Source organism: Gouania willdenowi, chromosome 12 (genome assembly GCF_900634775.1).
Source record: "Gouania willdenowi chromosome 12, fGouWil2.1, whole genome shotgun sequence".
Classification (NCBI taxonomy): domain Eukaryota; kingdom Metazoa; phylum Chordata; class Actinopteri; order Blenniiformes; family Gobiesocidae; genus Gouania; species Gouania willdenowi.
In genome coordinates this window covers 30,191,910-30,216,154 of record NC_041055.1, presented here as the reverse complement: position 1 = coordinate 30,216,154, position 24,245 = coordinate 30,191,910, and the positions used below count along the sequence as shown (strand labels likewise).

Genomic DNA, 24,245 nt, shown 5'->3' with positions numbered 1-24,245 from the left:
CATAAAATTCAAAATAAAGGCTAAAAAATAAACACTCATAAAATCAGGAGACAAAATGCACACATAATCTTTGATATATGGAGGGAAATAAAATGCAATTTTTTTTCTTTAAATTTGTGTTTTGTTTTTTTGAATCAGTTTATTTAGCAGATTTTGTCGATTTTTATGGTTTAGAACTCAGGATCTAATAATGGACAATATGATCTGCTGCCCTTTAGTTTTTAAATTCAAGCAATGAAAACAAATTTTATTTGTTTCGCAAATTTCATACAGAGAAGAGCAGTGCAAAGTAAGTAAGTGCTTTAAGATGTAAACATACACACACATGAAAATAAAACACATCTAAATAACACTAAGAAAATGCATACACACAAAAATAAAAAATACATAAACAAATACATTTAGGTAGTTGACTTAATAGATGTTAAGTTTTATTAATTCTATAATTTTTGAATAAAAGTTATATGTATTGGGTTGACATGTTGTAGCACTTCCGTAGTGAAATCCTTGTTGCCTTCCAAGCATTTGTAAATCATCATTCTTAGTTGTCGAGATCGTACCTTTTTTTCCCAGTAAAAATACCGATATAAAATATTAATCCGTTTTTTTCTTAGTAATTAAGAATACATTATTTTAAAGAAGAAAAAATGAGTTTCTGTAATTTCTTATTCTATTTGTTTCGATTTATTTGCCGTCGTCTCATTTATACTATTCGGCCGATATTGTCCAGATCAATGAGGATTACGAGGTTCCCCAAACGCAGCACGTGATCGGGGCTCCGTCCGCAGCAGATGGAAGCTGGGCTGTTTCTGCTGCTTAACGACACACACGAAAACAGTCGTTACCGTAAAAAGAAACGACTCTACGAGACAGGACTGAGAACACCCGACAAAACAGCTGATAGAAAAAGTAAATAACCGAACCGGTAAGGCTTGAAACCCGTCACCTTAGTTGTTAATAAGAGGCGGGTAAATGAAGTTTGAGAAGCTAGCATTCGTGTGTTTAGCTTCCGTGTTTATGAAAACAGCAGGTGGTGGCATTTGATATGACAAGTGCTGCTACTGCGGCTCTCATACGGTGTCCAGGATGAGTTAACAGCTGGCTGACATCTTTGTGATGTGTTCCCTCACTGTGTTATGGCTGTTTATAATTGCTCGGTCAAGCTAGCAATGCGCACTTTACCGCGTCTGCTAAACGTCAAAACTAACGATGTCTCAGATCTATTGGTTACCGTGGTAACTAATGTGCAAGCTGCACTGAATCAGAATTTGTCAAATTAATTTCGTGTTAACACTTAATTAAATGAGCTATTTTTATTCTACTGATTAAAAAAATGTTTTGTTGACATTAGTTTTAATCACGTCAGGTCAATTTTTGATTTTTTTTTATGTTTACAAACGTATTAAATTACACTGTTATTATGGCACTTATCAGAAGTCCAATTTTCGTGGCTTTTGCTCTCCCTTTCCTTTAAAATAAAATATGCTGTCATAAGATAAGTAGGCAGCCAGTAGATTCGCTACCCCTACCCATCAAGCATCAGTGGTGGTTATTCCACATAATGAGTGATCATTATGTCAAAGCCAAGGTTCAGCTTGAACAAATGAAAAACCTCGGTCAGGATCATGGAGACGGGGACCAGGAGCTGGTGTCCCCCCCATCACCCTCTGTCTCCCCAAGCACCCCCAACACCCCAACCAGCACAGACCCATCCATCACCACTTCTTCTACTATCCCCAGTAAATACAGAGGGAGAAGCAGGGGAAAGCTGTTCAAAGATAACACTCTCACTCACATCTCTGCCGCTAACGCCGAGAGGAATTTAAATCAACTCGGGTACGAACTGACCCTCAACATTAAAGGAACTGGGAAAATACTCGAAGGCAAATCTGAGCCCAATGGGAATTATGTGAAAAGCGGCGTATCCAAAAGCTTCCAAGAAACTCGCTTCGAGGATGGTGTGAAAACTGGGAGAAAGAGACGACCTGTGACCGTGGACACGTCCAAAGCCAAAACCTCACTGGAGGCGCTGAAGATTAGCATCAAACAGCTAAAGTGGAAAGAGGTATGTTTGTTTTTCATTTACTTCATTTGGTCTCTGTAAGTTTTGGCATTGCTTGATAAACTCTGTTTTACGGAAGCCGATTAGGGCCAAATTTGATATAGAAATTTTGGGAAAATCAAGAATAAAGTCAAAATGTCAAGATTAAAGGCAGCATAGGTAATTTTTGAAAGCGAGCATGATTTTGAATGTAGCATTCTCCGAGGACTCCCTCTAAAGCCACGCCCCTCACTCACATGCACAAGCGTCGGTGCTCCAAAAGCAGAGTTAAGCTCATCGCTTGCATTGTGTAGAAACTATGTGATCTCATGTCTCATTCAGCGCTAGGTAAACACTAATATTTATCATTATATATGGTAAAAAACGTGACTAAAAACTCAGATTTAACTCTGTCACCGGTGACACGCTTTGAGTGTGGGCTCTTGCACGCGAGGGGTTGAGAACAAGCTAGGAGACAGGGAGACGGGATTGGTTTAAAAAAAAAAAAAAAAAAACACCCATATTTTTTCATTGGTTGAAGTTATTACAGATTTACAGATGACGGATTTTCTCGTTTTTTTTTTTAGAGCACATAAAATCTTAATTTCTGTCAGGACATGAAGACAATTTTAACCAAAAACTTAAAAAGTGTATCTGGAGAATATTACCTACCCTACCTTTATAATTGCATTTTTGAGAATAAAGTTCAAATATCAGTGTTTACCCTATAGTTTATTTGGCAGAGCACCCCACCCCCTCAACATAAACACCCGCCCTGCCAACAGGATCCCACCCAGAAATTCAATCTGTGGATTTTATATATATCAAATAAAATAATATGCGTAATTTCAGAGTGTAATGCGTCACTATTGTTTCATCTGTTAAAATGCAGTACTCCTCTCACAACACTGGTACCAACACGCCAGTCACACTCAGAGAGAGCGCGTTACAATAAAATAACAAAAAAACAACACAGTGTCGGAAAAACATTGACTTTAGTCTTGTTTTTTCGACTTTAATGTTGACATTATATATCGACTTTATTCTTAATTAGGCCAAAATAATTTTCTCCATCAAAATTGGCCATAATCTGCTTCTGTACGATCTGCCATTTTTGTTTTTTATTTTGTTGTAAATATAGGAAATGTTCCTTTTTTTTTACTGAAGCAGATTAGGGCCAAGCATTGTGATGAATAATGCCTTGGAATGATCAAAAAATAATTTTGGGCAAATCAAGAATAAAGTTGAAAGTATACGGTGATAGCAGCTGGTCGGTCACGTAACTACAGCTAATTATGTAGCAGTCAAAGGAAAACATTGGTAAATACTGTATTTAATTGGTAACTTGAATGCTTTTTTTTTTGTTTTTGTCTAAAACATACCAAATGCTCCTGCAAATGAAAATATTCTGCCCACCTTATATTTAAATATTTTTTCAATAATTTTATATAATTTTTTGTTGTTGTATTTCACTAAAAATAGAATTTGATTTAAGAGGAACATTTTTGTCCTTTGTATTTTTGTGTAAAGAGTTCTGCGCCCTGGTTTTTGCTGATATTTGTTTTGGCCATGGTGTGACAATGAATTCTGGAGCTACAGTCGCCCCGTGGACTTTAACTTTGTGAGGTTTTTGGTATATAACCAAAAAAAGTATTGCGCCCATAGCAAATAAGGGATTTGGAAAAAATTTAATAAATAAAGTCAAGATTAAAGTTGAAATTGGGTTCTTCTAATTACATTTACACACACACAGCTAATTGATGCATTTAACTTTATTCAGAGCCATCATCATTATCCATTCATTCTGAGTGGGCTGCAATTATTCCCCCATCAGCCATTATTAATCCCTGTTTCATAATACATGGAGAAGTAGAGAAAGGCCATTGGATGAGATGGTAGAGAGCGGACGTGTCATCATTGTTGAGCGAGCGTCGTGACACTTAACCCGTCTGAGGTCTGGTGTCACAATGAGACCAATGAGTCATATTCATTACATGTGTCTGTCTGCCAAGTCAACCTCCCCATGAGGACAGGATCTGATTCCCTTTGAAAGTCACCGTCATCAACGTGAAACTCCAATAGGTGTTTCTCAGTGTTTGTAAAACTCTACATTTGGACGCTTCTAATATGTATTTGCTCTCAAGCAGTCATTCTCAGACTTCTTTGGCTCAAGTACCCCTGTTATCTTTATTTTTATGTTATTTGGATCTCCATTATCGTTGGCTAGAGCCATTGCTACTCTTCCTGAAGTCCACACCCCATACGATTGTCTTATTTGTGCATTATACAATTACATATAACACAACACAGCAACATAGACAACAACTAAAGCCCCATTTGCACGGGTTAAGTATTATCTGGGGATCCCATGTAATAATTAAATGATCCCCCAACGTCTGCTTTTTATGTGGCACATTCGCACGGGATAACCAAAGCCTGAGATTTTGCTGAAATTTACGGACATTTTCCGGATATGATTGATGTATGTCTGAGTTGATGTTAAAACAACTTCTCTTCAGCCTTCTGAACGTTACGGGCCGATAAAGTTTTGCTGGCCCGGGACTCCAATGCAGCGTCCATTATTCGCCAAAAGTAAATAAACATGAATCCCGGAAACAAAACAACATCACGCATCAGATCCTGCCCATTTCTGACCAAATCACGGATATGCCTATTCACATTGGATTAGTTTTATCACAGGACTTCAGAGTTCAGCAAAATATAGTAGGTCATTTGCGTTGAAAGTTTTACTTTACAAATTACTGTCATGGCCGATTCACACGGGATTAACATCTCAGATATTCTCTGCAGTTATTACAAATTGCATGTGGTCACTAATTTTAAACATTTTAAAGAATTTCCATTTGTAAATAAGTGGAAAGGAAAAGCATTTTTATTTAGTTTTTATCATTTCCATTCATCTCCCTCCTGATATGGGACCAAGACTGACCTTGTATTGTCAGCTCATGTTCTAATTTCTTTTTATTGTTCAGTATATTTGCCTCTTATTGTGTGTGTTTTTGTTGTGGTTTTGAGAGTTTTGCTGGTAATTTTTTAGTATGATTATCATTTTTAACTAAAAATAAACCTTATAAACCCCTTTTTTTTTATAACAATAATAATAATAGTACATTTTATTTAAAAGTGCTTTTCTAGAAACTCAGAGACTTTACTGGTTAAAACAACAACAGTGATGAAAACAAAGAAATATAAATCAGAAAAAAGAAAGAATGTCAGATGCTTAATTTTGGTAATTTTTCTCTCTCTCTCGCTGTACCCACTGTAGTGCCCTTGCGTACCCCCATTTGAGAAACAGTTGTACTTAAAGATTGGATGAAATTGTCTCTACATTTGTAATCTGTGTCCAGCTGTCTAATGATTTTCAGCATATGGCCTCCTCCTCTTCATCAGTGGGAAATGATTAGCCTTAAACTCGGCTAATCCAATAAAGCCGTAGGCCTCTTTATTAAGTCATTGAATGGCTACGTATGCGTCTCAGTGGTATCTCTAAGAAATTAGGCTGATTAATTAATTAATAATTCATCTAAGTGTCGCTAAAACAAACTCTGACTTGACCTCGGATTTTCATATGAACTCATTGACTGCCATTGACTTCTATAGACAATACTTGGTTTAGTACCGTTGACTGCCAGTGACGTCTATAGACATCAATTATGTTTTTCAGTGGGAACGGGTGTCGTAAAGCCTTCCATGTAAAGATCTTACTTAGCAACGTTAGCAGGATGTCCGATCACAGGTAGCAGAAGTAGAAACCGCGACTACTTCCTACTTATCCATATTCCAGGAGAAGATCGAGAGAGATTGGCGAAACGTGGAAAATCAGATGAGGAAAAATATAGGTAACTTATATTTGAATGGGTTTTGGTTAGGGGTGGTTCGTGTTGTAAGAGTGTTGGAGGAGATGATGGTGATCATGGTGGTGTAGGAGTATCAAGGAAGCAGACAGGTGTTCCACCTAAAAAAGCCGCTGATAAGCATGCTAAGAATGCTAACCCCACCGACAGAACTGCTGGTTGCAGGTAAAAATGATAATTTTTTCATCAAAAGCCCTTTATCAGTGTTGTTTTTGCTGTTTTATAGAAACCACTGTTCAGATGTTTGTGGTGTCACTAAAGCAAAAAATATTAGCGACAAAGTCACTGTTCTGCTTGATTTTTTTTTTTTTTTTTTACAAAAAGGTTGTTTTTCTGTTTTTTGGTCAGAAACAGTTGTTTTTGGTGAAACCAGCCTATGTTATACTGCTGATAACACAAATAATAATAATACACAAAATGTCTCCCCAAACGCACTAATCCACAAACTTTATTGTATTGCCCTATTACATATTTCTCCATCTCTGAGGGTTGTTCTTATGAATAAAGGCCATGATGGAGGCAGTGGTTCAGTCTTCACATATCATTAAAGATGCTTGAATATATTAGATTTCAGTTTGAGTTTTAATTCAGATTGGATTGAGTATTTCTAAAGTCTCTCTAAACACCTGTTCTTATAGGTTTTGTGTGAGTGTGTAGATGTCAGAGCTGCTGAGTTCTTCCAGCAGGATCTGCTTACTCACTAAATCCTTTTATAGCATCACGGACTACACGCCACCTTTAGGATAGATTAGCCTAGTACGCTGGGATCACTAGGAGGACACGCTCTACTAATGATGTCCTGAGTCATATAAACATAATAAAGAACTCTTTCTTAGATTAACTGTTGTCTAATCCAGTTTTTTACTATGTGTTTTTCCTTTTAGTTTCCTTTGGGAAGACGAGCAGCCTGTGATATCTACTGGCACGGAGTTTCATTTCATGACAATGAAAACATCGTCTCAGGACAAGTCAACAAGTTCCCAGGTATTTCACACACCTTTACGTCTATTCGGTTGAGCCGTGAACTTAAAAATATCTGTGATTCTGTGAATAATTAATGATCAAAATTAGAACAATGTGTTTTCTAATCGCGTGATTAAAAAATCACAAAACACTGCAAACCATGTGTAAGAATTAATCCCCAGCTTCCTTTGGTGCTGTGCACTTTCCTGATGTTTGACTTCCAAACAAATGGGTTGAAATTGATCGAGTCCATTCAAATCAACACTGATGCTGCCCTTTGCTTTGATCATTTGCTTTCATTCTCCATGAAAAGATCGTAAATTACTTTAGTGAGGACAAATCAACAACAGTTCCTATTGTGGAAACCAGACAAGCTAAAGTCAACATCATCTGACCAGTTTACATATTTGCAAATGTAAAACGAGAGAACAGTCACGTTGATCTAGTTTCTTGTTATCATGGAACTGCAATTGTTTTTCTGCAACTACACCCAACTTGTCATATTTTAGCCTATTTTCATCACTTTTTCTGCCATATTTTTGCTCCTTTTAATGCATTTTTGCTACATTACTCCCATTTGTGCCACTTTTCCATCACATTTCAATGCATTTTCTACACAATTGTTCTACTTTCAAGACGTTTCCACCATTTTTCCAGCTACTGTCACATATGTTGACCCATTATTGTCACTTTTAACCTCTTCACTGTATTTCATGATTATTTTTGCCAATTGAACCACATTCACGATTTGTCAAGCCCATTATTTGTCAGTTTAAACTAATTGTTCATTCTTTTTAAATTACATTACCACCACATGTAATAATGAACTTCCTGGATAACAGTGGATATTATTCAGATCAATAAATAAATTAATAGGACAATGGACCATCATTTTGCTGACTTTATGGATTGGGGTTGCGGGATGAAAAGGTTAAGAACAGTCACATGAATAATCAATAAGTGGAGGAATCTGATGGTTTTTATTGTGCTTGTTAACTTTGTTCTAAGACAGAATTAAAAGAGACAATTTTTCTGCCAATTTAGGTTTAAAAAAAACTTCTTTTTTTTAAACTCTACATTTTCTTTGCAGGAATGGTAGAAATGCTGCGAAAGATCAACATGAGTCGAGCAGTCCGAACTATGCAAGATATTTTTCCCGAGGAATACGATTTCTACCCCCGTTCCTGGATCCTGCCTGATGAGTATCAGCAGTTTTCCACACAGGTCTTTATATTTCCAACCTTTCCAGTCCCTCCCTGGACTGTCGTTTAACAGCAAAAAAATTAGGAATAATGAGAAAACAACTGAGGTAAATAAACAAGCTGCAAAAATGGCCCCATATAATAATTTTTTGCAACACAATATCCATAAAAACAATTAATTCATCTAATGTGTGTGATCATCTTGGATCAGTAAAGGAAGTGCAGCAGAGCTGTTCAACATGGCGGTGTCTAAGAAAAGTGATGTCATCCAGCATTAGCACAGGGTGGAGGGATGAATTGATTTGGTTCACACACATTTTTGCACAGCAGAGGGCGCTGCAGCATCACTCAAGGAATTATCAGCAGAGATATCTTCTGTAACACAAAGGGATTACATGCATTGAATTCATGAGTTGCATAATGAGTCTGATTGAAAGGAGAAAGCAGTGGGCGTGGCCTCGAACTTTTTTCCTGATTTGGTTTAATTTCAGTGGATCTACTGTATAAAAGGGCGAATAAAGGGGAGAGATTTTTGGAGCCCATACATAAAGTCATAAAAATGATGGTCCATTGTTCTATGAATCTGTGATAACCACATTTATTTATTTATTTATTTATTGATCTGAATAATGTCCACTGTTAACCAGGAAGTTTAGTATTATTTGCGTCATAATATATAGGCATCTTAGATATGTAAAAGCTTGTTTTAACCAGAAATATAATGGATTAAAAGTGGCCAAAAATGGGGGAAAAGGTGGTGAAATGGGATTTTAAGAATCACAGAAATTGGTTAAAAGTTGCAAATTAGAGTGGACAGAAACAATTAGTTTAAACTGGCAAATAATGGGCATGCCATTTTGTGAATGTGGTTAAATTGGCAAAAAATAAGTATGAAATATGGTGAAAATAGGTTGAAAGTGACAATAATCGGTCAAAATATACGATATCGGGTAGGTAAAGTGTTTTGGAAATGAAAAAATGTGCAGAAAAGGCATTGAAACGTGATGAGAAGTGACAGAAATGGAAGTAATGTAGCAAAAATTTATTAAAAGGACCAAAAATACGCCAAGAAAAAATGATAAATAGTTTGATGTAGTTACAGAAAAAAGGTAAAAATAAGCAAAAATGGGCTCAATTTGTTGAAAAAATATTCCTAGTTTCTTAAAGGCATCTGGCGAACCCCTCCCAATGTCTCCCCAAATGGGGTCCTGACCCCAAGGTTGAGAACCCCTGCATTGAACCACTCTTCCTAATATGAATGTCCTGTCAATGTAGATCCGTATGGTGAAGGAGAACGACTCCACAGTGAACCCCACCTTCATTGTGAAGCCGGACGGGGGCTCCCAGGGGGACGGGATCTACCTCATCAGGGACCCCAGCGACCTGAAGCTTGTGTCGGGTTCCCATGCCAAACAGGGCGTGGTGCAGGAGTACATCCAGAAACCACTGCTCATCGACAAGCTCAAGTTCGACATCCGCCTCTACGTCCTGATCAAGTCCCTGGAGCCGCTGGAGATCTACATTGCCAAAGAAGGCCTTACTCGCTTCTGCACCGAGCCCTACCAGGTAGACACTGATACAGGGCTTCTCAACCTAGGAATATTTATTGACCAAGTGAAGCCTATTTTTGCTTATTTTTACCCTTCTTTGCAACTACACCAAACTTGTCAGATTTTAACCTATTTCCATCACTTTTTTTGTCCATATTTTGGTTCCTTTTAATGCGTTTTTGCTACATTACTATTCTGCTATTTGTCCATCAAATTTCAATGCCTTTTCGGACATTTTCAGCACTTATAAACCCTTTCCACCACTTTTCTCCTCTTTTTCCACCTAATGTCACATATGTTGACCCATTATTGTCACTTTTAACCTCTTTTTATCATATTTCATGCCTTTTTTTCCTAATTTAACCACATTCACGATTTGTCATGCCCATTATTTGACTGTTTAAACAAATGTTTGCTACTTTTTGAAGTACATTACTCCTCATCCCCCATTTCTGCCACTTTTAAGCTAATATTAACACTTTAAACCATTTTTTACCACTTTTTTCGGTCTGTTTTTGGCCACTCTGATTTGCAACTTTTAACCAATTTCAGTGGTTTTTAAAATCCCATTTCACCACCTTTTCCATCATTTTTGGTCACTTTCAACCCATTTTAGTTTTGATTAAAACAAGGATTTACATCTTTAAGATGACTATATACTATGGTGTGAATAATAATAAATTTCCTGGACAGTAGTGGATCAGCTGTCATAGTTGTTTCTCAGGTCTCTGAGCTCATTTTTATTCTGACGGTGCAGGAGCCAAGCCAGAAGAACTTGAGCCACGTCTTCATGCATCTGACCAACTACTCCCTGAATGTCCACAGTGAAAACTTTGTGCACTCAGACAGCCAGAACACAGGCAGCAAGCGCACACTGTCCAGCGTCCTGTACAGGCTGGCAGCTAAAGGGGTCGACATTAAGAGAGTGTGGTCGGATATCATCGCCCTGGTGATTAAAACCACCATCGCTGTGGTTCCTGAGCTCAAGGTCTACTATCAGGCTGATATACCACCTGGTAAACCAGGACCCACATGCTTCCAGGTGAGTGGATTGAAGATTTATATAAAAAAGATATTCAATATTCAAACTATTGATATTAAAAGCACTACAGGAAGCAATAATTTGTCCTATGTTGTTACAGATTTTAGGTTTTGATATCCTGCTGATGAAAAACCTTAAGCCAGTGTTATTAGAGGTCAACTCCAACCCCAGTATGAGGATCGAACATGAACAGGAGGTAGGAATAAACATATCAGTGATAATAACCATAATTAAGCTCTACTGGTCAAGCTTTGAGTTTTTACTAGTAACAGTCTACTAGTACTACTAGTATCACATCATATTTTACTCTATCATGAGGGGTTTAACAATTAGTTCTTCACGATTCCAATTCCTTGTTGCCAATTCAATTAATGGATGATATTGGTTAATTTAGAAAGATTTGATCCGAATCGATTCAATAACATTTTATCCAAAATAATCATGTGTCCAGTGTGAGTGAAATAAATCCTAGGATACTGTACAGTGCAGGTGAGCTTTCATAGATTCCTGTTGTTTCTCGTAAGAGAATAGTCTATAAATTAATGATGGACATAAACAAACAAGTAAACAACATTTAATGTCAAACATAATCACATTTTATTTGAATAAAGTCCAACCAACACTTTTCTGCTCTCATTTTCAATGCTCAACACGTTTTTAATAAAAATACATATTAAGTTTACCTGACTCTTCTGCTTGTGTTTTTATACATGAAAATAATACAATATTAATATGAAAGCTGAAGTGCAACTAAGTTCAGGTTAAATGAGCAGTAGTTAAACATGCTACTTTTCCTTTTAACATAATGGATATCATGGGGCTTCTGCTAAGCTAATGCTCACAAGCTAATGCTAACGAACTAACTCGACATGCGTTGCTGCTGCAGTGAACGCTGCGTGAAACCTACCGGTAATTTTTGTTTAAAAGTACCACTAGTACACTGACAATCTCACTACTAGTTCTAGTAGACCCATTGCAAAAGAAGTAGGAGAATTATAACCAAATCCAGCTTCCTGATTGGTTCTAATGTTTTCAAATGCCAATGGCGAGCCTGATTTAGTTTTTCCCCGCCCCTTCATTAGCAAATGTTTTACTACGCACTGCTACACTTTATGCTTCAGTAAAATTTACTCATGCACTAGTAAACCAAAGTCAAATACATGTACTCCAACTATAAGTATTAGTAGAGCCTAACTATGGTTAATATCTCTGAAATCAAGTTTCTATTTCTATCCAGGTCAGTTTTTGTTCTCAGATATCAAAGGGTGAGATGTGAAATATGAAATATGATGGATTTGTTTCAGATGACTCCGGGAGTTTTTGAATACGTCCCCAGTCCTGTGGATGAGGAGGTTAAAGTGGGCGTGATCAGGGACACTCTGCGTTTGATGGACCCGGGTCAGAAGAAAACGACAATGTAAATACACACACACACACACACTCACGTGTACAACATATATATTATTGTCACATTAATATCGTAGTGCCCAGATTTTCATTTAATTTTAAATTCGTAATATTTTGAGAATAAAGTGGTAATTTAATTACAGTAAAAATGAAATACAAACATGATCTTGTGTGTGTTGTGGTCACTTGTGTTTAATTGAGAATATGGAGCATTTAGTGAGATTATATTTCTCTTTAGATTTCACACATGATGAAATACTGAGCCTTTTGGTCCATAATCACCACTGTTATCACTTTAAGGACTTTAAATTCACTTTGCAGAAATTTGCATTTGTTCCGACTAAAGAACCAGACGGATATGGAGCAAATAGCCTCTTTTATTGTGGAGGAGGAAGTGAATGGAAGTGGTCGACTTCAAGGCTATCGGTGTTTTGTTGCGTTCATTTCAACAGGGAATTCTGAGCGCTATAACTTTACAAGTTTTTTAAGATATGGCTTTAATTTAATAAAATTATGACTTTGTTCTCAAAATATTACGACTTTACTTATTTATATTACCGTACAGCTTTAAACCTGTAGTGCTCCGATTTTTTTTTTATTTTAATGTGGACCTGATATGCCGTTGTACACGTGCACATGTTCACACGTTGAAGTTGGCATCCTTACACGCAGAGCTTTGTCTGCATATCCACTTCTGAGGACGTGATATCTCACCCCCCCCAAACATCCGCACAGCCCAGCTCAGCATCACTCCACAGTTCTCTCTTGTTAAATGGAAAAATTTAATTGGGTCCAGCCGCGGCAAAAAATTCCTCGTTCCTGTGTCCGTACGGGGGCTCCACATGATGTCTAACAATAAATCTCCTCCACCGTTTGAGCTTATTATCTTTTTTTAAAACCCTCAATCGTATTTCCTGTTTCTGTCCTTTCAACGTCTCAATTTTGAGCATTTCTATAATCTCTCCTGTGACTTCATTTTTTCTCAGACTGTTTTTTTTTTTTTTTATTTGCCTCGTTGTGCAGGTGAGGAAGAGGAAACCTTCTGTTGTTGAAAATTTTACACTTTAAATTAATTTTCTTTTTTATAGAAAAAACAAGCACATTTAAATCATTATCTTTGAGTCAAATAATTCCTCAGCCCATGATCACAACTCACTTTTCTTTTCTCTTTGTATGTTCCATTTAAAAACATTAATAAAATTAATCAAAAGTCCTTTTTTTTCTTTTCTTTTCTGGCTTAAAATCTTCAATGTTTAAATTCTTGCTGACCTCTAACCTTCTAGACTGAATACAAAGAGCAAAAACAAGTTGTTTTGTGCAGCTTTATGTAATAATTTCCTTTCATTTAAATTATTATCTTGAAACAAAAAATCACTAAATGACTGTCCACACTGCAGAGTTTCTTGTCAGGATAATTAAATTAAATTATTTCAAGGGTTTTAATGCTTTAGTCAGACTGTATCTGACAACATAAGTTTAACTTTGAGACTGATTCTTAATGATTTATCTGTGCGTCCAAAAACTTTTCCCACCTCTGTGTGAAGAGGCGTTGTGAATGGATGGAGTGTGTGTGGCTCAGTAATGTAGCGCTACTACTCTCCTCTCGCTCATTTATTCTGCATAGAAAGTGTCTGAGGGTTATTTACAAACTTAGGATAAAAAAGAAGCCATCCCAGTCTGGATAAAAGCAAGAGGCGAGAATAATCTGCAATTAGATCATTTGCATTTCATGAAGAAAATGCAAGTGAAGGATGCAGGTGCTGGCCCGCTTCGTCGAGCACTGCATTAGCATTAGCTTAGCATTTGCCTAGCATTAACAATAACCAAACATTAGCTTAACATTATCCTAGCATTAGTCTAGCAATAGCATTAGCCTTACATTAGCATTAATGTAGCAGTAACATTAACCTAGTAATAGCATTAGCCTTGCATTAGAATTAGCCTAGCATTAGCAATAACCTACCATTAACATAGCATTAGCTTAGCAATAACATTATCGTAGCATTAGCCTAGCTATAACTTAACATTAGTCCAACAATAACATTAGCCTAGCAATAACAATATGCTAGCAATATCATTAGCATAGCACTAGCATTGACCTAGCATTAACTTTAACCTAGCATTAGCCTAGCATTATCTTAAATTTAGTAATAGCATTAACATTAGCCTTGTATTAGCATTAGCCTAGCAGTGACATTATCTTAGAATTAACATTAACCAAGCAATAGCATTAGCGTAATATTAGCATTAACATTAGTTTAGCAATAGCAATAACTTGGCAGCATTAACCTAGCATTAGCCTAGCATTCATGAAGAAAGTAATGCTGAAAAAAGGTGGAATGACAGGACGAAAATAAAGTTTTTCTGTCCATCAACACATTGAGTAATTTTCCAGTTCATGATTGTTTGATGCCGAGGCCTCTGAGGTGGCTGATGACAGGTGAATTATGTCGACTCATCCTGCTATGGCACTCAGCTAATGTAAAGACACGAGCCTCTGTCTGTGCAGAGGCTGGAGGTGAAGGTTATTACAGACGTTTGTGGACGTTTCCTCACTGTCTGTCAGCCTGTCAGACTGCCTCAGAAACTCTGCTGTTTTTAGCCCAAATAGACGTGGGTGGTGTCATTCAGGCTCCAGAAGGATGATTGATTCTATGAAACATTCAGCAGCAGCAGCGCTGAGTGGCAGTCACACTGCTTACTAATGCACAGACAAAGAAACGGCCTTGTTGGATTTTTTATTTTTCACCGTCTGCAGCTTTACTTAATGCATGCTGTCATGGAAATGTACAAATCTATGGCTGAAACATGCTCAAAGGTGATATTTCTGTCCATAAGTTTTCATGTTGGGAATTGTTCAAGGTTCCTCTGTGCACTGTGTGATACAAGGAACATTAGTGAAATAATTTAACAGGGTCTACAAGGGGATAAATAAAGTAGAGGGAGATGTCTGTCAAGCAGAAACCCAGCAAACTTAAAGCTCACATTACATTTCAATGCAAAGCAGCACTGGGTGAATCCCAGTGGTAAAGCATGGCAGAGAGAATAGAGGACACAGTTAGAACCTTTAGAGTTGCTTCACACTGGTTTCACACATTTTTCCTCAAGCTTCTTATTTATTATTTAATTTAATTGGTACCAGGGGTAATTTTGTCGACTAAAAAGTTTTGTCATAATTTTTTGTCGACAATAACTAGACTATACAAAATAAAAATAATTGAAAATGTGAGCGAAAACTAAATCAAAATATACATTATATTAGTTTTGTCGACTGATAAAAACTAAACTATTATTTCATCACATTAGACAAGTGACACTGCACAAAAGATTCTGTTTAAATTACAAGAAAATTGGCCTTTGCTCTTTTTAATAGTCGGTCAAAGTTTGTGATCACATGATCTGTAAGTAATCAGATTAATCAGCAAATTATTTAAAACCATGTTATCATCTACCCAAACTAATTCAGTACATCTTTTTGACTATGATAAAAAAAATATTATTAAAAATATTAAATAAACACATTTTTTAGGTGACAATAATGACACTATGACTAATGGAAATAGATAGATTTTATTTCATTCACTAATAAAAACTAAACTATAATTTCGTCACATGGGACAAAATCCAATCAGAAGTCATGTGACCATGTGGTGTTCTTGATCATTGATCACATCAAATGTGTTTGTGCGTGTGTTTACAAACATTAATACCATCCAATATCAGGTTGATCAATGGGCATTTCATTTTTTTAAAATGCATAAACTCCTACATTTTACATTTTAGTCAACTATAATTGTCACATGAAATTAATAGCTGATAAAAGTAGTTACAAAGACTCAATAAAAAGTTTTAAATTAATAGTAAATCTCTTGTTTATTGGTTCATGCATCACTAATTGTAGATATAAGGAGATTTTAACAGCAAATTTAAATTTAGGACTATTTCAGTTATAGTCCTAGTTTTAGTCAACTAAATGACTAAATATAAAGCATAGGAATTTATGTTTTTTTAAGATTCTATTCAAGTGAAACGTGATGGTATTAATGTTTGTGAATAGGCAGTTTCAATCACCTAAATGTCATTAAGTCAACTGCAGTAAATCTGTTAAAGATTTAGTCGACTAAATTCCACAGAACAAAAGTAGTTGATTGGATAGCTTCCAAAAAAAAGAATCTGGATTTTGTCCCATGTGAACATTATAGAATAGTTTTTATTAGTCAACGAATATATATATATATTCTTTTTTTTTTTCTTGTATAGTTTTTGTTTACATGTATTTATTTATTTTTTGATTAGTCATAGTTTAGTTATTGCCTCTTTAAACAAGATATAGACGACAAAAACCTATGATGAAACATGAAACCAGTGGCATTAAAAACACAGGACAATTACAAGTTATTTATGCATCATTCATCATAATTTTTCTTCTTTTTTTCCCCACATTAGGCCATTTATTTTATTTTAGTTGGTTTCAAAAATTTTGAAATGAAAATCCCATGTTGGTGTCAAAATTTTATTTTTTTTTTATTGTTTTTGCTCCTTTTGCAAGTTCGGCGGGTATTTAAAAAATAAAAAAAAAAGTCTTACACAAGAACTTACAAGCAAGTTCCCTTCTCATTTAACAAACAGAACAAACACTAACATACATTCAACTTGAATTTATTCAAAAAAGAGTGTATTTACTCTTAAAAACAGATGTCTCAACTTCCCCAAATTCTCAAAATGGCTAAACAATACGACCATGAGACACCACTGCACAGGAAACAATCCCTACCCTTCAAAAAGACAGTCAAAATTGTTGCCATGGAAACAGAACAAATACAAAAGTTGAAAAGATGCTCAAACCCCCAAAAAACACATCGATGCAAGATGTCCGACTGAGGATGAGACAGATAAACAAGGAGAATCGATATGGCCGACCAAGATGCTACATAAACAGATCCAGCTTTACATTCTGAGATTTCTGATGAGAATCTGTATTTTGGAACATTTTTGCTTGAATTCTTCTCAATCATGATCTACAGATCGAGATCTAAGCTTCACAAAGTTAAAGAAAAAATTTCAAAACATAAATTGAGATTTGGGAAATGTCCAAGCTATCTGAAGGCAAGACATATTATATTGAAAAACTAAACATGCTTTTTAAATAAATAACATAAAAGAAATTAGTTTAATACATTAAATTAAATTAATAAATTCAAAAATATGAATCATCATTTAAAACATTAAAAGCATCCAGCCTATAAATATAAGGCTATACTTAATAATTCATAAATCGATAAAATTCAATGTTATTTCAGACAATCAAATAAATCAATTTTATTTGAAAAAGTATGAAATTTACACCCAAAACCCAGCGACCACGTGGATCGGTGTCGAAGAATCACAAGTTATCATATCTTAATTTTCATATGGTGACACCGATATATTTTACCTCGCTTTCCAAAAGAACTGAGATCATTTCTACCAATGTATCTGTTAAACTGCACTTAAGGAAAATATCTTTTTTCAAACTACTTCCCTCAATCACGAAGCTGAGATACGCCGCCATTTTCCCCAACCTCTACACAGCCGCTACAGAATCAATACTCGTGACACTCATGTCCTTGAATTGAATTTTGTTTTATATTTCATGTAAAACATTAAATATGTTAAAAACTAATATCACACGATCTTTTAACAGGTAAAACATTTTTTTTTTTTTTAGCACAAAAGGAAAAAGAAAAAAAAAAGCCATGAAAAGTAATTTTATTTTTGTTTAAATTTTGACAAAATCACCGTTGGCGAGTTCGTAAACCAACTAAAGAAAAAATAAATGGCCTTATGAGTGTGATGTGTCGCCTGCATCAGCTGCTAAATGAAAAGAATGAATCTAGGTTTAAAAGATTAATAATTAACAGAGTAAATAATCTAAAGTTGGTCTTTCTGCCTTTGTTTCCACATCAAAGCTCACAATCAAAGCCTGGCGTGTTGGACGTGACGCCGTTAGACGCAGAATCCCAGGAGAAAAGTCCAGAGGAAAGCGTCGCTCTGCCCTCGCTGTGCCTGAAGCAGGTTTACCCAAAATACGCCAAACAGTTCAACCACCTGAGGCTGGTGGAGCGCATCTCCTCCCTCTTCATCCGCTTCCTCGGGGTCAAAGGAAACATGCGCCTCGGTCCCACCGCATTCCGCACCTTCATCAGGTCAGTTCATCTGTCGTCATTGGTCCAATTAAAACATAATGTCATTAATATTCAAACTAACTAAATGTACATTGACTGTAAATAGTGTTTTCTTTGTCAGACTTCATTATCAATTTATATGTTTTTAAAAAAAATGTTAAGTTTCGAGACCCTTTTCTCTGATAACGTGCTGTGTAGCTACCATTGCAACTGTGCAATACAATGATTGTTACTGTAAAGCTGTAAATAACCATATGTTATCTAGTATGTTTAGTTTGTTATTGCCATATAATTGTTTTATTTATTTAATTTTAATTTTAATGTACTATAATTTTTATGTTGGAATTTAAAACTTTTAGTTTCACTGCTTCTGGTTAAAGGAAATGCACATTTTATAAGCATTTTTATATGTATAGAGTACTTATATTGGACATCATAACCGCAAAGTAACACAGAAGATCATGTGATTAACTTGATTAAAAAAATTCAACCTCTGTCCAGAAAAAAAAAAGAAAATAATTTACAGTAATTTGTTTTAGCAGTTTTCATTATGATAGTATTAGTAGTATTTAGTGAAATATATAATTTACTTTTAATATAATCATTAGAATAATTTTTATTTCTCGCAATTAAATGTACCAGTTGTTGATTTTTTATTATAATGTAGTGTGCTGTTTAATTTTTTTAAATTAATTTGAGCTTTTGTTCCTTTGAAAAGTAACTACTTTTGGCTTTCTATCATTTAAGTCATTAACATTTCAGTTGACTAAATCTGTTACAGACTAAAATATAAAGCACAAGATTTTATTTAATTTTTTAAAAGATTATTAAAGTAAAGTATTAGTATTTGGAAACACACAAACAGATTTAATGTAATCAATGCGTAAAACCACATGGTCACGAGTTCTGATTGGATTTGGTCCAAATAGATGAAAATATCACTATATTTTTAATCATTTTTAACAAAAAATAGTAATAGTCTCATTATTGTCACTTAGAAAAATGTAGTTTACAAAAATATTTAGACAAGAAAATGACCACAGCCTGCACACAGGCTTTGACTTTTCACATACAAACTTCTTGTTTATCAAGTCTAGTTTTTGTCAAGATTCAGTTAATAAAAGTAACAATGTGTCATTGTTGATGAATATATTAGAAATATCTGCATCATACGCTCAGACTAAGATTTTCCATCCATCTTTAGAACGTGTAAATTGAGCAACACTAACTTCACCATGGCTTCAGTCGACATCCTCTACATCGACATCACACGCCGCTGGTCAGGAGCAGCAGCTGACGTTAGAGAAGCAGGTAACACACACACACACACGTATAAAAACACAGCTCTGCAGAGGACGGAGAGGCAGGAATCCTTAAGTTGCGACAGCGAGCAAAAACGTTTTATTTTTGTAATTTGTAATATTTTAGTGTATTTTTGCTGATGTTTTGTGTATTTTAATATAAATTTGTGCGTTTACATTGGGGGCCACATACAATTACACCAGTGGATCCCAACCTTTTTTGGATCGTGACCCCATTTCAATGTCAATAAATATCATTTAATAATAAAAAAATATTTATTCAGTGATGTATATATATATATTTTTTTAATCAATTACCAGACATTTCAGGCAACTTCATTTGAATTCCAGGTGACCCCAAGGTTGAAAAACACTTGAATTAGACCGAGGGCCGCCATTTGACTATGTCTGCCCTATGACTTAGTTTTGTTTTCCACAGGAATGGGACTGCAAGCGTTCGTGGAAGCCTTTTTCAACCTGGCAGGTCGCAGGTTCAAATCCCTGCCGCTGAAGGAGCAAGCGGCGGCCATGTTGGATCTGTGCGAGGCTCAGCTCGACCCGCAGCCGGCCAGCGAGGACCGTCGCTCTCTGAGCTGCGGCCGGGCGCCGCCGCGAACCGTCAGGTCTCAGACAGGGTACCTCGCCAATAACACTCACATCAACTCCCCCACCCCCACCAGACGAGCCTCCAGTCAGGACCAGAGGCTGCACCACAGGCTCAAGCCCCACCCACTACGATCCAACGTGGAGAACTGACGGGGCAGAGGTCACGACCCCAAAACGTGATACGAATGTCGGAGAATTTCTTCTTTTTCTCACTGATTTCTCTCGGCAGCTACTCGCTACTTCCTGTCCTCCTTTTTTCTTTATTTCCAGAACAAACTAAAAAAAAAAAATGTGTTTTCAGGGATAACGTTTCTGCTTCACTCCACTGAAGTCTGTGGGAACATGAATTTGCACACAGGCAAAGGTGTATGTTTTAGGACATCCTCAGGTCTCAGAGTGAGGTATCATGACTCAGCATCTGTCATTTATCAGACCAAACCGAACCATGAATCAGTAAAACATCTGTCAAATGACATGGCCTCAGGCTTCAAAATAAAATAAGTTACAATATATCAACGTATTGTTTGATTAATAAATACATAGTTAAATAATCTTAACCTTTAAAAATAAATAAATAAAATAACAGCTTTAAACTTTCTCTCGTATCTGTAACAGCACATATGTGTATTTCCGGTTTCTTCAAAATACATTGTCATGTTTTTGTTTTACATCCTGAGGCCATTGAGTCTGAGTAGGGTACTTTTTTTAATATATATTTTATTTTTACATCTTCAATTTTCAAACAGTACAATGACAAAAAAAGCACCCCTTAGACAAGGAGGAATTAGAGAAATAGGAAACATAGGGCAGGGTTGAAATTAAACAACACAACAAAGACATGTTCTTATAGGATATCTTACAATAGAGATTTTTAATGAATCAAGAGATTACGATATTTTTCATTGGCCTAGGACTGTACAAGCACAGTATGCATAAAAGAAAGGTGGACAACTATTTGCACAAAGTTATTTAAGCAAAATAAAACTTTAGGTTGCCACATTTTGTCAAAGGTTGAAGAGCTGAGAGAGACACTATATCGGACCCTCTCCACTTGTAACAAGTTCTCCACTACCATGCCATATTGTAATGTTTTTTGTTGTACATGAGACAAGTTCATTAAGTGTTGAGTCTTGCCAAAGATGGCTGTAGAATGATCTAGTGTAAGGACTAAGTTGTACAGAAGCAATTAAAAATATCTGACCTGAACTTGTTTAGTTTAGATCAAGACCAGAACAGGTGACCCAGAGTGTCGTCAGCTGATTTACAGGTTGGAGAAACAGAGGTGTGTCATTTGGTGCAGGTGTAATGAAGCCTGGGCAGTATTTTTAAATGAATACGTTTGTGTTTAGAGTTTATTGAACAACTATAAATGTTTTTAAGGTGGGTCTCGTGACCAACTGACACGTAAAGATCTTTTTCCCATGCTTCCTTTAGATGCTGTGTGGAAACAGGGTTATGTGCTATGAAAAGTTTTACAAATCTGGAGACTAATTGTTTCGATTCAGGACTGTGGTTCATAAGATTATGAAGTTTGCTCAGGGATTGCATCGACTGGAAGTTAGAAATATTTGTGCGGATGTAGTTTCTAATCTGGAGAAAATGAAAGAAATGTGTATATTTTTCTTTCAATTGTAAAAAGGTTAGAAAATTGTTATTAACATAGAGGTCTGAGATGGTGGTGATGCCTTTATTCCTCCAGAGTCTGAAAGTGTTATTTGTGAGTGAGGGAGGGAACGCATGGTTGCAGAAAACAGGCGTAGAACCTGAAGTTTCAGGTCATTTAAATGATTTCCGTATTTGGTATTAAGACTACGGTACTTTTATTTTGAAATCTGAGACTTTGTCATTTGATGGAGGTTTTGCTGATTCATGAGGCACTTTGGTATGATAAATGGTTTTTCTGATAAATCACTCTGAGACCTGAGGATGTCCTAAAACATACACCGTACGGCGGCTTTTCAACGTTTGCACAGAGATGATTGTGTGTGTGTGTGTGTGTGTGTGTACGAATGTGTGTTCTGTTTATTCCTCCTCTGCTCTGTGAGGGAACTTATTTGACACTATGGGCTGGGTTGTGCGTCCTTTATCAGCCTGTTAGTGCTGATTTCAGCCTTTCAAAGGTAAATTGTCACTTTGCAAATGCCACGGAGAATGAGTTTTTCAAGCGTTTGCATGGCACAGAATCTTAAACTGCAGCTAACGATCGATGCGACTTTGATTCGACACAAGAATGCTCAAACACTTGACAACAGCACTCCAACTAAAGGAACGTATGCTCAACGACGCGCTCAATGAAGTGTAACTTACTGTATTTATTCACTACGCAGCTCGACGCCACGCACTAAGTATTGTTTGATTATGTTGAAGAACTACCTACATTATTTGTGGCAGCTTTGAAGAAACACGCAGACGTTAAATGTATTTATTTCGGCATGGAGGAAGATGTTACTGATGAATATGTACCAAAAAACACTGAAAACAATAAAAGTAATTCTGCTCGTTGGAAGGTAAACATGTGTTAAACTGTTTTTCTTCCTGTTTATTACCCAGCATGCCTTTCCCCCTCCTCAACACGCTCTTAAGCAGACATGGGCACCTGGCGGCAGTCGCTCTAATTTTGAGCAGCCCCTGAAGTAAAGGCACAAAATGGGTTAAAACCGCATACAAAATTACAGGAATATACACTGGACAACATAAATACACAAAATGACCCCAAAAACACACAACGGCAACAACAAAAAACCAACACCAAATGAGAGAAAAATTACAAAATGACAATAAAAACCAAAATTCACCAATACACAAATCAACAAAAAACAAATGAAATGAAAGAAAAATATGCTTAAAAAACACACATTAAAAGACAGTAGAAACACATAAGACAAAAGAAAGCACAAAATGAGAAGAAAAATTTACACAAAACCACCACAAAAAATCAGATAAATTACACCAAAAACACATGAAATAACACAAACGTATTGTTCTTCCCTGTATTAATACTTTGGTCATTATTCAAAATGCTGACATTAATGTTGATAATGTGGCCCTTATTTCAGAAAATCACTTTTTTGCGGCCCCCACTGTGATAAAAGTTGTCCATCTTTGCTCTAAAGACACAATGTATCACTGCTGTCCCATAAACGTCTGTGTTTCCAAAAAGGTTTGATGGTTGAACGTGAGGCGGATCGTTTTTGACTTGTTTGAAGACTTCAGAGGTTTTTCTCGTCCTCGACCTCCTGCTGCAGAGGCTGAAAGTGTCGGTTTGCTCACGCTCATCTCATGTTCTTCCTGATTTCATCCATCCATGCAACAGGTGAGTCCTCACTAACGCTCCATTATTATTCCCACATTGAGTTTCTGCGATCATGATTTCTTCCTGTTGACTGGATGTTAAACGCACTTGGCAAATGGACTTTTGGCTCATTATAAACACGGACACGGTCATGGAATTCTTGGAAACGTGTTTCCAGTCTTCAAAAGTCATGGAATAATTTAACTGTTTTGGAAATACAGCCTATTTTGTTTTAATGTTTAAAATCCAACCCTCGCTATTACTGTGGGACGTTAAGCAAGTCCCTTAACCCTAACACCTTTTCATAAATGTGTCTGCAAATTGAAATTGTAATCTTATAATTAAACATGGTAGCACTACGCTAGTTGTTGTTTAATGTTACATTCAATAGCTGATGCATCGGTACTTTAAGGGAATTCTGATGAACTACGGTCGGCCCACAGAACGTCTCCGCGGCGAATTGCACATACCACTTTCCAGAGAATTCAGTCAAATTACTCGGTTCCACCGAGTAAAACAAATAAAATTGTGCGACGTAAAATCGTACAAGAAAAAGAACAAAGTGAGGGTGTTTTGAGTTCGATAGCCCGGCCAAAGGCAATATACGATGCTATATGACACTCTAAATAATGGTTTTGACTAAAGCTTAGCGGTTCAAAACTGTGATGTAAAATATTTTGGAAAAGTCATTGTGAATGAAGTTTGGGAATCCTGATTAAAGTAGTTTAATTTGACGTCTTTTGCCTAAAATTACCTTTCCAATAATGTTTTAGCAGTTTTCATTATAAAAAGTCATATAAAT

The 24,245-nt window shown here is 36.1% G+C and overlaps 1 protein-coding gene across 1 annotated transcript; it reads left to right on the top strand.

The window, feature by feature from the left end:
- Positions 1-779: 779 nt before the first annotated feature.
- On the top strand, positions 780-22,663 carry ttll11 (tubulin tyrosine ligase-like family, member 11). Its single transcript, XM_028463210.1, has 10 exons — positions 780-2,065; positions 6,801-6,900; positions 7,970-8,103; positions 9,357-9,647; positions 10,389-10,673; positions 10,774-10,869; positions 11,978-12,090; positions 18,029-18,265; positions 19,449-19,555; positions 19,985-22,663. The coding sequence occupies exons 1-10, from the start codon at positions 1,562-1,564 to the stop codon at positions 20,299-20,301; spliced, it is 2,184 nt and encodes a 727-aa protein (XP_028319011.1). The 5' UTR covers positions 780-1,561; the 3' UTR covers positions 20,302-22,663.
- The last annotated feature ends 1,582 nt before the right edge of the window (positions 22,664-24,245 follow it).